The sequence below is a fragment of the Mus pahari genome, chromosome 2, assembly GCF_900095145.1.
Source record: "Mus pahari chromosome 2, PAHARI_EIJ_v1.1, whole genome shotgun sequence".
In the NCBI taxonomy this organism is placed as follows: domain Eukaryota; kingdom Metazoa; phylum Chordata; class Mammalia; order Rodentia; family Muridae; genus Mus; species Mus pahari.
Window position 1 is genome coordinate 44430147 of NC_034591.1, and position 11972 is coordinate 44442118.

At 39.5% G+C, this 11972-nt stretch overlaps 1 protein-coding gene across 1 annotated transcript in view; it reads right to left on the bottom strand.

Annotated features, from left to right (window-relative positions):
* Wasl (WASP like actin nucleation promoting factor) overlaps positions 1 to 11972 on the bottom strand; it is a 53435-nt gene that overhangs the window by 18406 nt on the left and 23057 nt on the right. The window contains exons 2-4 of the mRNA XM_021190669.2: positions 5599 to 5733; positions 2428 to 2514; positions 1680 to 1776 (exon numbers count right to left, since the gene is read on the bottom strand). Coding sequence (XP_021046328.1) covers positions 1680 to 1776; positions 2428 to 2514; positions 5599 to 5733 — 319 coding nt within the window. The remainder of the gene's footprint in view (positions 1 to 1679; positions 1777 to 2427; positions 2515 to 5598; positions 5734 to 11972) is intronic.

The following is an 11972-nucleotide window of genomic DNA, read 5'->3' on the forward strand; positions in this document are numbered from 1 at the left end:
GAGGGGGAGGGAGAGGGAGAGGGAGAGGGAGAGGGAGAGAACATTGAGAGACTGAGAGAGAGGGGAAGAGAAGGAGGAGTCCCAGTGAGGATCTAGTATTCAGAGCACAGCAGAAGTCAGAGGTCTCCAAGCAGACCAATGACTCACTGCAATCAACATTCCCAAGCCAAGCTGTGGGGCCAAAGGGTATCTGTGCGACATGCTGCAGTTTCTGTGGCGAGATTTTGTTTTGTTTTGGTTCATTTTATTTTTAGTCTTTGTTTTTATCTGGGGGAAGGCTGCTAGGGTAGAGAGTAGATACGGATAGGCAGGGAGATGTGTGGGATTGGGGTACATGATGTGAAATTCACAACAATAAAAAGTTTTAAAAAACAATTGTAAATACATTGGGATTTGAACACTGGGTATTTGGCAATATTAATAATTATTAATTTTTTTCTTGTAATAATATAAAAGACTATAACTGCAATAAAAAGTATTCATTTACAATCCAAAAGAATACTTAAACTTTTTAAAACACATAATAATAATTTAAATTTAAGAGTCGGTGAACATAGAATTTTATTTGCAAAAAAAGTTTAGCAAAATAAAAATATTTCTTTGAGGCAGGTACCGTGGAACTTTGTTGTAGAGAAAGCTAGACAATAAATATCCCAGGCTATATGAACTTTGCTGTAATACTTTAACTGTGTCACAACAAACACTAGCCATTTACTGTATGCATATGGGCAATAAAGCCAGATTTCCACAGTCTATACAGTAACATGCCAAACTCAGTGTGGCCTTGGGGACAGAGTGAGGCGGCTTCTGCCCCTGGGAAAGAGCCCAGGTGTGAGTCCCCACGAGTGTTGATGGCTGCTGTGGGCTTAAGGCTTGTTTGTGTAATCCCGTACAGATTTTCTGGAACCAGTACTAGCAGTGGAGGACTCTTTTCCTCAGAGGAATGCCGTCCTTCCTGTTAACATTAATGACTGCATGATGGTTAGAAACAGCGTGAGTCCAGGAGTTGAGGGTGTGGCTGATCTCAGCAAAACGGCACAGGCTGGGACCTTCAGGACAGTCCGTAAGGCCATGGGAAAGAATTCTAATGCACAAGTTTGAAAATATGTAATTTCTCAACTATGCAAAAAATAAATTTGCAATATGAATTATGAGAGGCTTCATGAATCAAAAGGAACAAAGGCTATGTATGCTATGAGACAGCTTGTCAGAAACATACAAAGACACAAATGCAGGCAGATTCCTAAGTTCAAGGTCAGCCTGGGAGAGAGTAAGGTTAGGCTCAGTCATGTTGGAAATGGTAATTTCAGGACAGGTCTATCTCTGAATTCTTCTGCAATGTTAAGAAAAATATGTATGCTTGCTGTCTCCTAAGAATCGAAGGGCTGGAGGGGTCATAGGATACTGATTCATAGGATAATCAAAAGGAAACTTGGAATAAGTAACTGAATTGGCACATAAATAAAAACCTGGGCTTTTGGCCTGCATGAGATTCAGAAAGCAACAGAAGCCATCTTCAGCACAACCTAGGCCGCCAGCTTGGGCCCAGGACTTGACTTTGAATCTTTCTTTTCACCACTCTCAGACACCCCTTCTTTCTCTCAGGTCCTTGGCTGGTCCTTGGCAGTCTGAGTCATGTTATGTATAGAATGAAAAAGAAAAAGCAAGGAGGTATTTACCAGATTTCCTTTGTCGCCGGCCCAATAGGTCTGTAACTGCTTTTCGGAACTTTTTTGCTTCTTCTTCATTGGCAAAATTAAGAGCTACTTGACAAGTCTGAAGTATTTCCATCAAAAAGAACAAACAAAGTGCATGGACTTATTAGCTTTAGATAACAAAGATAATGACAATTCACAGAAGTCCACTTCTAAAGGAGGAAAGTTACATTTTAGGTAACTTTTAGGCAAAAGCTCAGAAAAGACTATCAGGGAAGGCTCCTTACTTGGCAGAAACTTAACCACTAAATACTTTGTCTTCAGAGGAAACAAATTAAGTTTGATTTCAACAGAACTTTATGACAACAAGGCAACTGTGGAGGTCTGAATGAAAATGGCACCCATAAGCTCACTGCTTTAAATGTCTGACCCCAAGTTGGGAAGGACTAATGAAGTGTGGCTTAGCTCAAGTGTTGGGGACATTGTGGGTGGGCTCTGAGGTATCAAAAACAGGAACCATTCTCAGTTAGCTCTTTTTGCCTCATGCCTGTGGATAGGATGTAAGCTCTCAACTACTGCTCCTGAGCCCCCTGCCCATAGCTGTGATTACTGACACGATGGTCATGTAGTCACCCCGTGAAACTGTAAGCTCCAAATAAACCCTTTCCTCTAGAAGTTGCCTTGTCCATGGTATTTCTTCACAGCAATAGAAAAGTAATTAAGACAGCAGACAATATAAAAATTATCAAAACAAAAAGAAATCAGGACTTACATCTCCAGCAAAGGTATGAAAATATCCTCTAGGACTATTATATACAAAGTTATTGTATAGCTCTTGTTCCCACAGTAATTTCCCATCCTAGAAAAGAAGAAAAGTTAAAATCTACTAAAAAAATCTTCTTGGACTAAAAGCAGACAACTCTTTAAAGGAACTGTTTAACAAAGACTTTTAGAAACATGTATTTGTCATACACATACACAATAAAGTAATCTGTTTGTAAGTGGTTTCATTCAATAGGGCAAGCATTTCCAAGTACACCACTTAGCTGAGTGTATAACTAGGCTCACTAGATTACCAATATTACCCTAAGCAAGTGAGATGCTCCACTGTGTAGCTCCATTAGCTAAGTTTTAGGCTATGTTCTACCAAACATTACAGTAATACCCGATTCTCTTTTCCTCGATTTACAGATGCAGAATAATCAAATACACCTTCTCTGAGCTCTTCAATAATAATCTTTGAATTCTAGACTTCTGCAGAATGGCCTAAGGAAACACTAGTACAAATACTATCAATTATGGAGCAGCAAGACAGGTGATTAAAACACACCAAAATTAAACAAGAGATAAGAGATCCACAAACTACCATATCTACAGACACAGTGTAAGAAATATATCAATTCTTCATGCCAAAGGTGGTTAATTTAATTAGTAAGCAATGGTGATCTCCAACCAGAATTAAATAGTGAAAAAAATGTAAACTCCCAAACTCCAACTACATCACAAATTTAAAATATGAAAAATCAACAGTTCAGGCTGGCTTGCACTTAGGCGCTTTGATCGTGTATACACATCGATTGCTGCTTCTTGAGGAGAGGTGCTGAGTTTAGAGGCTGCAAGTTCTGCCCCACTTGAGGCCAAGGAGAAGAAACCACAGAAGGCAGCAGGCAATGCATGTGCATCACTGGAAAAAGAAGAGCATGCAGCCCACAACTATGAGTGTGACATGGTGTCCTTCTTTGTAAATGAACAGTCCCTAAATAATGAAGATTAAATCTTCTTGGAAGTTCTTTGATAAACTCTAATAAGTGGATAAAGTTTAACTTATTAAAAGACAGAAAGAAAGCCGGGCATGGTGGCGCACGCCTTTAATCCCAGCACCCGGGAGGCAGAGGCAGGTGGATTTCTGAGTTCGAGGCCAGCCTGGTCTACAAAGTGAGTTCCGGGACAGCCAGGGCTACACAGAGAAACCCTGTCTCGAAAAACCAAAAAAAAGACAGAAAGAAAAAAAATAAAACCTGCTATAAATGTATTTATGACAGCTACAGTGGGCATTTCTTTTTTTTTTAGTGCAGTTGCATAGTTATTCTGTTTTCAAAGAGTGCATCTTTTGTTGATAAGAAATACAAAGCTACTTGAAGGTTCTCTTTCAAACTATACACACACTCTTTCTTTCCTAATGACTGTCTGTTGAGTCAGTCAGTGTTGGTGATGGGCACATGCCACATCTCTCAGCCGTGTCCTGGGACTCACAGATTTTAAGAAGCATTAACTAAAGTACCATAACTTAAATTTTAACACAATGCAATGCTTTATAACAGGTAAGCAAGCTGGGATCCAGAGAACTATCACACAGTAGTAGTGTCCAGGCTCAAGGTCAGATTTTATTTACGTATTTACTTTTTGTCGTATTATACTTATTGCCACATTTAAATACTAACTATGGAGGCTTAGCTACAGAAAGATATTTTTATAGGCATAGAGTAGACTTTCCTTTAGCAAAATGATCATTTATAAGTAACAGTATATACAAAGCTAAAATATTTGTGTTCCCCTGAAACGACTAACTTGTAGTGAGCAAAATGAATAAGAGGCTATAAGGAAAGTCCAAGACAAAAAGGCCTACATAAAAAGTACTATTCTATATGACACGGGGAGAAGATAAAATACATCACCAGTGCAGTCTACTTTGATCAGTGGAGGTACACATTCTAAGGCATTCCACTGACATCTGTATGTATAGCCTTCCCTGTACATATTTACAAAAGTTTAATTTATACGTGAAGTATAGTAAGAACAGTAATAAAACAGACCAACTATAGTAACAATGTATAATAAAAGTTATGTAACACTAATGGTTTGTTTCAGGATTTTTTTTTCCCTTTAAGACTGTGTCTGTAGGAAAGTGTGATCATTTCACTTGAAAAGATATGGTTAACCTATCCTTAAAGAACCTAGCATAAGCCGGGCGTGGTGGTGCATGCCTTTAATCCCAGCACTCGGGAGGCAGAGGCAGGTGGATTTCTGAGTTCGAGGCCAGCCTGGTCTACAAAGTGAGTTCCAGGACAGCCAGAGGGCTACACAGAGAAACCCTGTCTCGAAAAGCCAAAACAAAAACAAAAACAAAAAAAGAACCTAGCATAACCTTGCTTCAAGTATCAGGGTGAGGGGTGAGGAGATACCTGGAGGGAGGGGGCATTTATTCAGAGGAGAAGGGGAGAGGAAGGAAGGAAGGAAGGAAGGAAGGAAGGAAGGAAGGAAGGAAGGAAGGAAGGAAGGAAGGAAGGAAGGGAGGGAGGGAGGGAGGAGTCAAGAAAGAAAGAAATCCAGCATAGCCAAATTGTGGTGCACGCCTTTAATTCCAGAACTCTGGAGGAATTGGCAAGCAGATTTCTGCAAATTCAAGGCCAGCCTGGTCTATAAAGAGAGTTCCAAGACAGTCAGGGCCACACAGAGAAACCCTGTCTCACAAAGCCAAAAAACAAACAAACAAAAAAACCACAAAACAACCTAAAACCAACAAAACAAAAAACTCAGCTTTTAGACAAGCATAATCAAAACTTCTCAAGGTCACAGATATTTACTCATATTCTATATATTCTTTTCTGACCTGACTCAAAGGAAACACTGATAAGATTTATGTTTAGGAGCAATGCATAGAGTATCACACTGAACATTAAAAAAATGTTAAGAAGGAAAAAGAAACTGTCTGATAGTAGATGAGTAAAGGACAGAAAACAAAGTCATAGATAAGAGAATATGTCAATATTCTTATCTGGGCTCCAACTTGGTTCCAATATCTCTATTTAGGTATCAACAACAAACCTCACTTTTCTAATATATCAATTTAAACACACACAATCAGAACATCTAGACTAAATTATAACCAAGGCAGACAACTTAACCACCAAAAATGTTAAAATGAAATCAAAACAAAACTTACCTTAATGTCAAATATTCTTAAAAAATAAGATCTCTGAGGATTGTCCTTAACGAGACAAGCAACACCACTGCACTTCTTTGACCACATACAGTTCCGATCTGCTGCATATAACTGCACCACTGCTGAAGACATAGTCTGCAAAATACCAAGTGAACAGCCATTACCTTCAAAACAGCACTCATAGCTCCCGCTGACATCCAGACTGCACCCCCCCTTAAGTCCAACCGCACTAGCTTCCACAGAGGGAACACAACGAACACTCATTATCTTAAGTCACTTCCTTTTGAAGTTATAACTAATTTAATACCCATACCATTAACTATTGAAAAGTCGAATTTATTGATTCTTAAACTGTACCTAGAAATAGGCACTTTCAAATACCAAGCCCATGTAGTCATCACTGTTACTGCCATTTTAACCTCTCATTACACTCAAGAAAAACAACACTAAAGTCACTAACGAGTCACATAGATAGACTGCACTTCAGATTCTATAGTCTCACATCCCCTTAATTACACAGCATTTTGAGGACACATTTAAATGGTGGGACAATCCTATCAGGAAAAGCTGACTTCTATAAAACAATAAAACAATTTTAATGTTAAAATTTTAAAGGTAGCTACTTATTTCTCTTAAAGTGGCACTCACATATAGAGACAGCACTAACAAATCTGAAAATAACAATTATAGCTTCTATACCACTAATCTCATTCCTAAACCAAAATACAAGGAACTAGCTGTGAAAACAATTATTTTTTTTTATTTATTTTTATTTTTATTTTTTTGGTTTTTCGAGACAGGGTTTCTCTGTATAGCCCTGGCTGTCCTGGAACTCACTTTGTAGACCAGGCTGGCCTCGAACTCAGAAATCCGCCTGCTTCTGCCTCCCAAGTGCTGGGATTAAAGGTGTGTGCCACCACCACCCGGTGAAAACAATTATTTTTAAAATGTATTAAAGTAAATTATTTCATGAGTCATTTCCCAGTTTCAGTTAGCATATATTATACATGATAGTGGGTTCCACTATAACATTTTTATAAGGCACAAAATATACTTTGATATGTACCTTCCATAAACCTTTCTTGTCCTCCCTACTCCCAAATGATTCTTTTCTTCCCAACCAGTTCCCTTCCATTTCATGAATCCTGGGATTTTAAACATACACAATCTAAATAATCAAAAGTTGGATCTGATTAAATAATTATAATGTATAAGCAATGATGGTTGGGGTCATCACAACATGAAAAATTGTATTAAAGGGTTACAGCATTAGAAAGGTTGAGAACCACTTGAACCCTCAGCAAAGAAAACTTCAACAAAGACAGACAGCATCAAATACCACTGGGGGGCGGGGGGGGGGGTGGAAACCACTAGATTTTGTATACTAGTGAAAATGTAGAGATTACAGGCCTCTGATGTAGTGCTGCCCAGATATATTTCTGAAGAGAAAAATAAAAACCAAAAACAATGAAATCACCAGATACTAAGACATCTAACAATGTATTTACTAAAACCTAACAGCTTTAGAAAATTAAAAAATAAACACTACTTTTTGTTTAGCATCAACCTCAAAACAGAATCTGGAAAGTTAAACATAAAAACAAACAACAGCAACAAAAGTAAATCTGAAGCTGCTGTGGGAAGAAGAAAAGCAAAACCGATGAACAGAATCCCAAGAGAAGAAAATGGAGCCAGATGAAACCAGCCATTAACTTGGGACCAGACACAATGACAAAATGGTCTTCAACCACTCGACCACTGCATATTAGCTATGCAGAAAGTACTATGGAAGAATATTGATTTACCAAGTGTTTATTAGGTAACTACTACATATAGGAGAAGGCAGGACTCCAAATGGAGTTGAAAATAGAAATAAACTGGACAGAATTAATCCTTGTGAACATGTAGTCTAAGAACACTGTAACTGTTACAGAAGAGGGGTAATGCGGTTATGCAAGAAAAAACTCAAAAACCTAAATATAAAAGGAAGGATTTGCTAAAGTACTATTTAACCTAAAAGATGAAAACAGATGGATTGGGGGGGAGGACAATGACAGAGGTGTTAGGCGCTTGGGCACTATGGGGCACTGAGGGACTGGGGAGTGAAGGAAATATAGAAGGGGAAAACTTAACACTACTGCTAACGGAACACCAAACTCAGTTTAACTCAGTTTAAACAGATAAACAGCCATAGTTTGATAATCTTTATTGGAGACTGGCTCCTGGCGCCTCACCAGGCATGCATGCTCCCACCCATCTTCTTTCTGTTCACTCTGGAACTGTCCATGAAATTTTTTTAGACCGAAAGTACATAAGTAAATAAATGAATGTTTGGAAAGTATATATTGTGATCTGATTTCCTGGAAGGCAGAGTTGATCTAAAAACCTGGGATCAAAGAAAAACTAGGTGCCACCAATAATGAGTTCATTTGCCAAATGGTGAGAAATCAACTGGTACTGTTTCAAGTCATAAAAGGTGGCTTGTTCCCAGCAAAGGGCAGGGACACTAAGACTGCTTATATTAGAGAACCTACCACCTCTAACAAATAGCTCTAGCTTTTTCTCTATTCTGATTGTAACAGACACGCATTTTCAACTTGCAATAAATCACAAAAACTTTAGGCCTTACTACCATTATCAGAACAGATTTGAGGGGAGAAGACATTTCTAAAGAAACACTGTATAGACAAAAAACAAACAAACCCCTCACTGATAGCAGTATGTTATATAGAGAAAGATCACTCAAAAGTTACACCCTTACTTAAGTCTCAGGAGGTGCTGAAAATGCAAATTCATAACCAACTGCAAACCACCTTGAAGATTTTTACAATTACCTGTACCCACAATGACAGTCACTATTAATTACAAATGAATGCCAAGGCTTGCTGTAGTTTCCCCCTAGAGAGTAACCTTAGACACAGGTAGGAGGGGCACTGTTGAGGTTTGGTCTTTTGCTATGTGTTGTAATGCTAAATACTGTCCCCCCCAAGGACTGGTTGCCCCCAGGGACTAGGAGATTCTTGGGTACACCAAGTGACCTTGCTCCTTAGTTTATTAAAACTATTGGTTGAATAAAGATGCCTACAGCTGGGCAGAAGAGAGATAGGTGGGGTTTTGGTTCCCAAGCTTGGGGTCGGAGGCAAAGACCAGGAGGGGAAAAGAGAAGTGGAAAGAGAAGACACCACAGGTGAATCATGAAAACATGGCCACAAGGGCTGGCAAACAGAAGTAGAAACAGCCCAGATGGAACATGGCAAATCATATTTCAGGGTAATTTAAGGGAAGTAGAGAAAATAGCCATAGAGGGTTGATAGCTTGCTCAGCTCCAATGCTGTCTTTTATCTGGGAACTGACTGATCTAAGGGTAGAAACATCCTCTTGCAGTTTGTTGGATTATGGCAAACCCTCAAGTTAGGACTGGAAGAGGGTAGTGGAGGTAACTACTACTGCTTCTCCCATGGGCAGTTTGGGACAAGGTGGGAAGCAGATATGATGGCTGTTTGGAAGATCTGATTAATGCTGGATGCAAGAGTCAAAGTGCTTCTGTCAGCCCCTCATACATGTTTTCAAGCACACAGCCCATTTCCACTAAAGAACAGTATGTACTGTAACAGAGTCTTTCTGAATTTGGTTAAATTTATATTTAGTGGTGATACCTTTTCTTGAGGGGAGTCCCTCCATCTATATACTCACACTGGCTTAAAACAGAAAACGACGCAATCAGAAAAGGAGAATTTTGTATCTAGGGAAAATTAACAACTAAATCCAGTTTTCAAATCACACTTCGTGAAATAACTCTTAATGCCAAGTAACCTCACCCATGTAGGGAAACAACAGCCAGCAATTCCAAAATCATCTAGATAAAGACAGGCAGGAACCACAGATGTTTGTTGGAAGGGATTCTCCCCTACTGGTGTAAGAATCATAGGACATAGTTAATAAGTGATTTTACAGTATTTGTTTAAAATGTATGATTTCTACTGGAGGTTCAAAACTCAAAAATACCTTTATGTTCCAGCAATAAGAGTATTTTGCTATTTAGCAGTTCATGTAGAAAATACTGAGTCTTTAGCAGTTTTCTCAGCAATTCTCACCCACAGACAATGTAGTCTCTACTCTGCTTTCCATTTCTATAGAGTATCTGCTCTGTGACAGGTATAGCTGCTGTAACAGCAGAACTACCAACATGCAGGTCTCCCTTATTTACAGAATGCTTCTTACTAGAGAGGGGCGATTAATATGTTGACTTCTCCATGATGCATCTTCAGTAAGTTTACTTACTAGGTGATCTCTTCCTCAGCTCAAACCATTTTAGTCATTCCTCATCTAGCCTCAGGTCTGTATGAACCTTCTATGAACCTTCTATCAGTCTGGTAGCCCTTTGTGTCCACAGGAAGTGGTCCTATTAGGAGATACAGCCCTGTTGGAGGAGTTGTATCACTAGGGTTAGGCTTTGAGGTCTTAGAAACTCAAGCCAGTTCACTTCCTGCTGCCTTCAGATCTAGATGTAGAACTCTCAGCTCCTTCTCCAGCACCATGTCTGCCTGCATGCCACCATGCTTCCTGCCACGACATTAATGGACTAAACCTCTGAAACTCTAAGCCAGCACCAACTAAATGTTTTCCTTTATAAGAGCTGCTGGGGTCAAGGTGTCTCTTCATAGCAATAAAACCCTAAGACACCCTTATTAAAATGAAGGTCCGTATGTCTGACCAGTATAGAGTGTGAGCAAAATGGTAAGGGAAATAGTTTCCAGTCATAATAAGAATCGTATGTTGCAGCCCCATTCTTATGGGGCTTAAGATAGAAAAGACTGTATCAGTGGTCAGGGTCCTCTCTCATGTTCTGACCCTTCCTCTCAAAATGTATGTTCCTAAATGTGAAACAATACCCTTTTATAGACTGGGAGAGGTTTATTCTTTGCACTTCTGCAATGTGTTCTCACTTAGGTCTTACTACCAGATTGTCATCTCCTAAAGGCACAAATTATACAAAGGTTAAAAGCAAAATGATAGGTAGGACAAGTTGGTAAAACACTTAACACACCCTGGGGTTGATCCCAGCAATATCCCAACCCTACACACGTATTAGTATTTGAGGTACTGAAAAAAATATGCAGTAAGTCTGTCTAGCAAGACAATTTAATCAGATTCAATAACAAGAAACCAGGAAGTTGTGCTACAACTCTTGTCTACCACTTCTTCTAGTTTACTCAATAAGGTTGTCTTCCTCTACTCTGGTCTAATGACCAAATCCACTCAAGGATGGCTACTTCTTGCTATGTTTAGTGGCCAATAAGTAGGGCAATAACCTCAACTCTCCTCTTAGATTTCTCCAGACTCAAGCCTGGGCCACCTACTTCTGTGTATGCTTGTCAGCACCCTAAGAGGTGAGTGATCTGGTCTCCTCTTCTCTACCTAGAGATAACTGAGGTGACCCCACCAAGGATGGGTGTCCAAGTAACTGGTATATTATAAGCTTCCCTGTTGTACAGATAACTCCTGCAGCCCTAGGACCAGGTCTCTTTTTAACAGGCCTTTTGCTGGAAGGGCATCCCTGGAGTGGTGGTTTGAATGTGAACCCCCCTCCCTTTCCCCCCAGCTTAGATACTTCAATACTTAAGGCCCCTAGTTTTCCTGTTCAGGAAGGTGTAGGTGGTATAGCCTTGCACTGTTGATGGGCTTTCAGAGTCTATAGCCCTGTCCTTTTAGTTTGCTCTCTGCTTCATACAGGTGGTCAAGGCTGTGAGCTCTCAGCTTCCTGTTCCAGCCACCATGCGTGCTGCTCTCTGCCATGCCTTCTTGCATGGCAGGCTCTTATCCCTCTGGAACCAAAAGATGAAATGAACCATTTCTCCCTTAAGTTCTTCTGGTCATGTTGTTTTATCACAGTAACAGAAAATTAGCTAATAAAATCACTAGCCCAGATCTTTGGCCAAGGCAATTTTCTGGTGAATCTGAACTGCTGAAATGGGGTGGGCCTACTACTCTTAACCTGTATAGAAGGGCTGACATCTTTTTCTCCATCAATCTTTGTTCTCACGGAGCAGCAGGGCACACATTTTTCTACACTTGTTCTAGTTTCATCCTTATTTCTGTGACAAACACTATGACTAAAAGAAACTTAGGGAAAAGTTTATTAGGCTTTCACATGGTCACAGTCCACATCACTGAGAAGTCAAAAATCTCCAGCAAGACTGTGAGCAGAAACCATGGAGGAAAATTGTTTGCTTGGTCACAGGTCCATGATAGCTTTTTATTTTATTATTATTATTTTTTATTTCTTCTATTTTCTTTTTCAATTTTTTTATTAGATATTTTCATTTACATTTCAAATGCTATCCCAATAAAGTCCCCTATACCGTCCCCCCCCC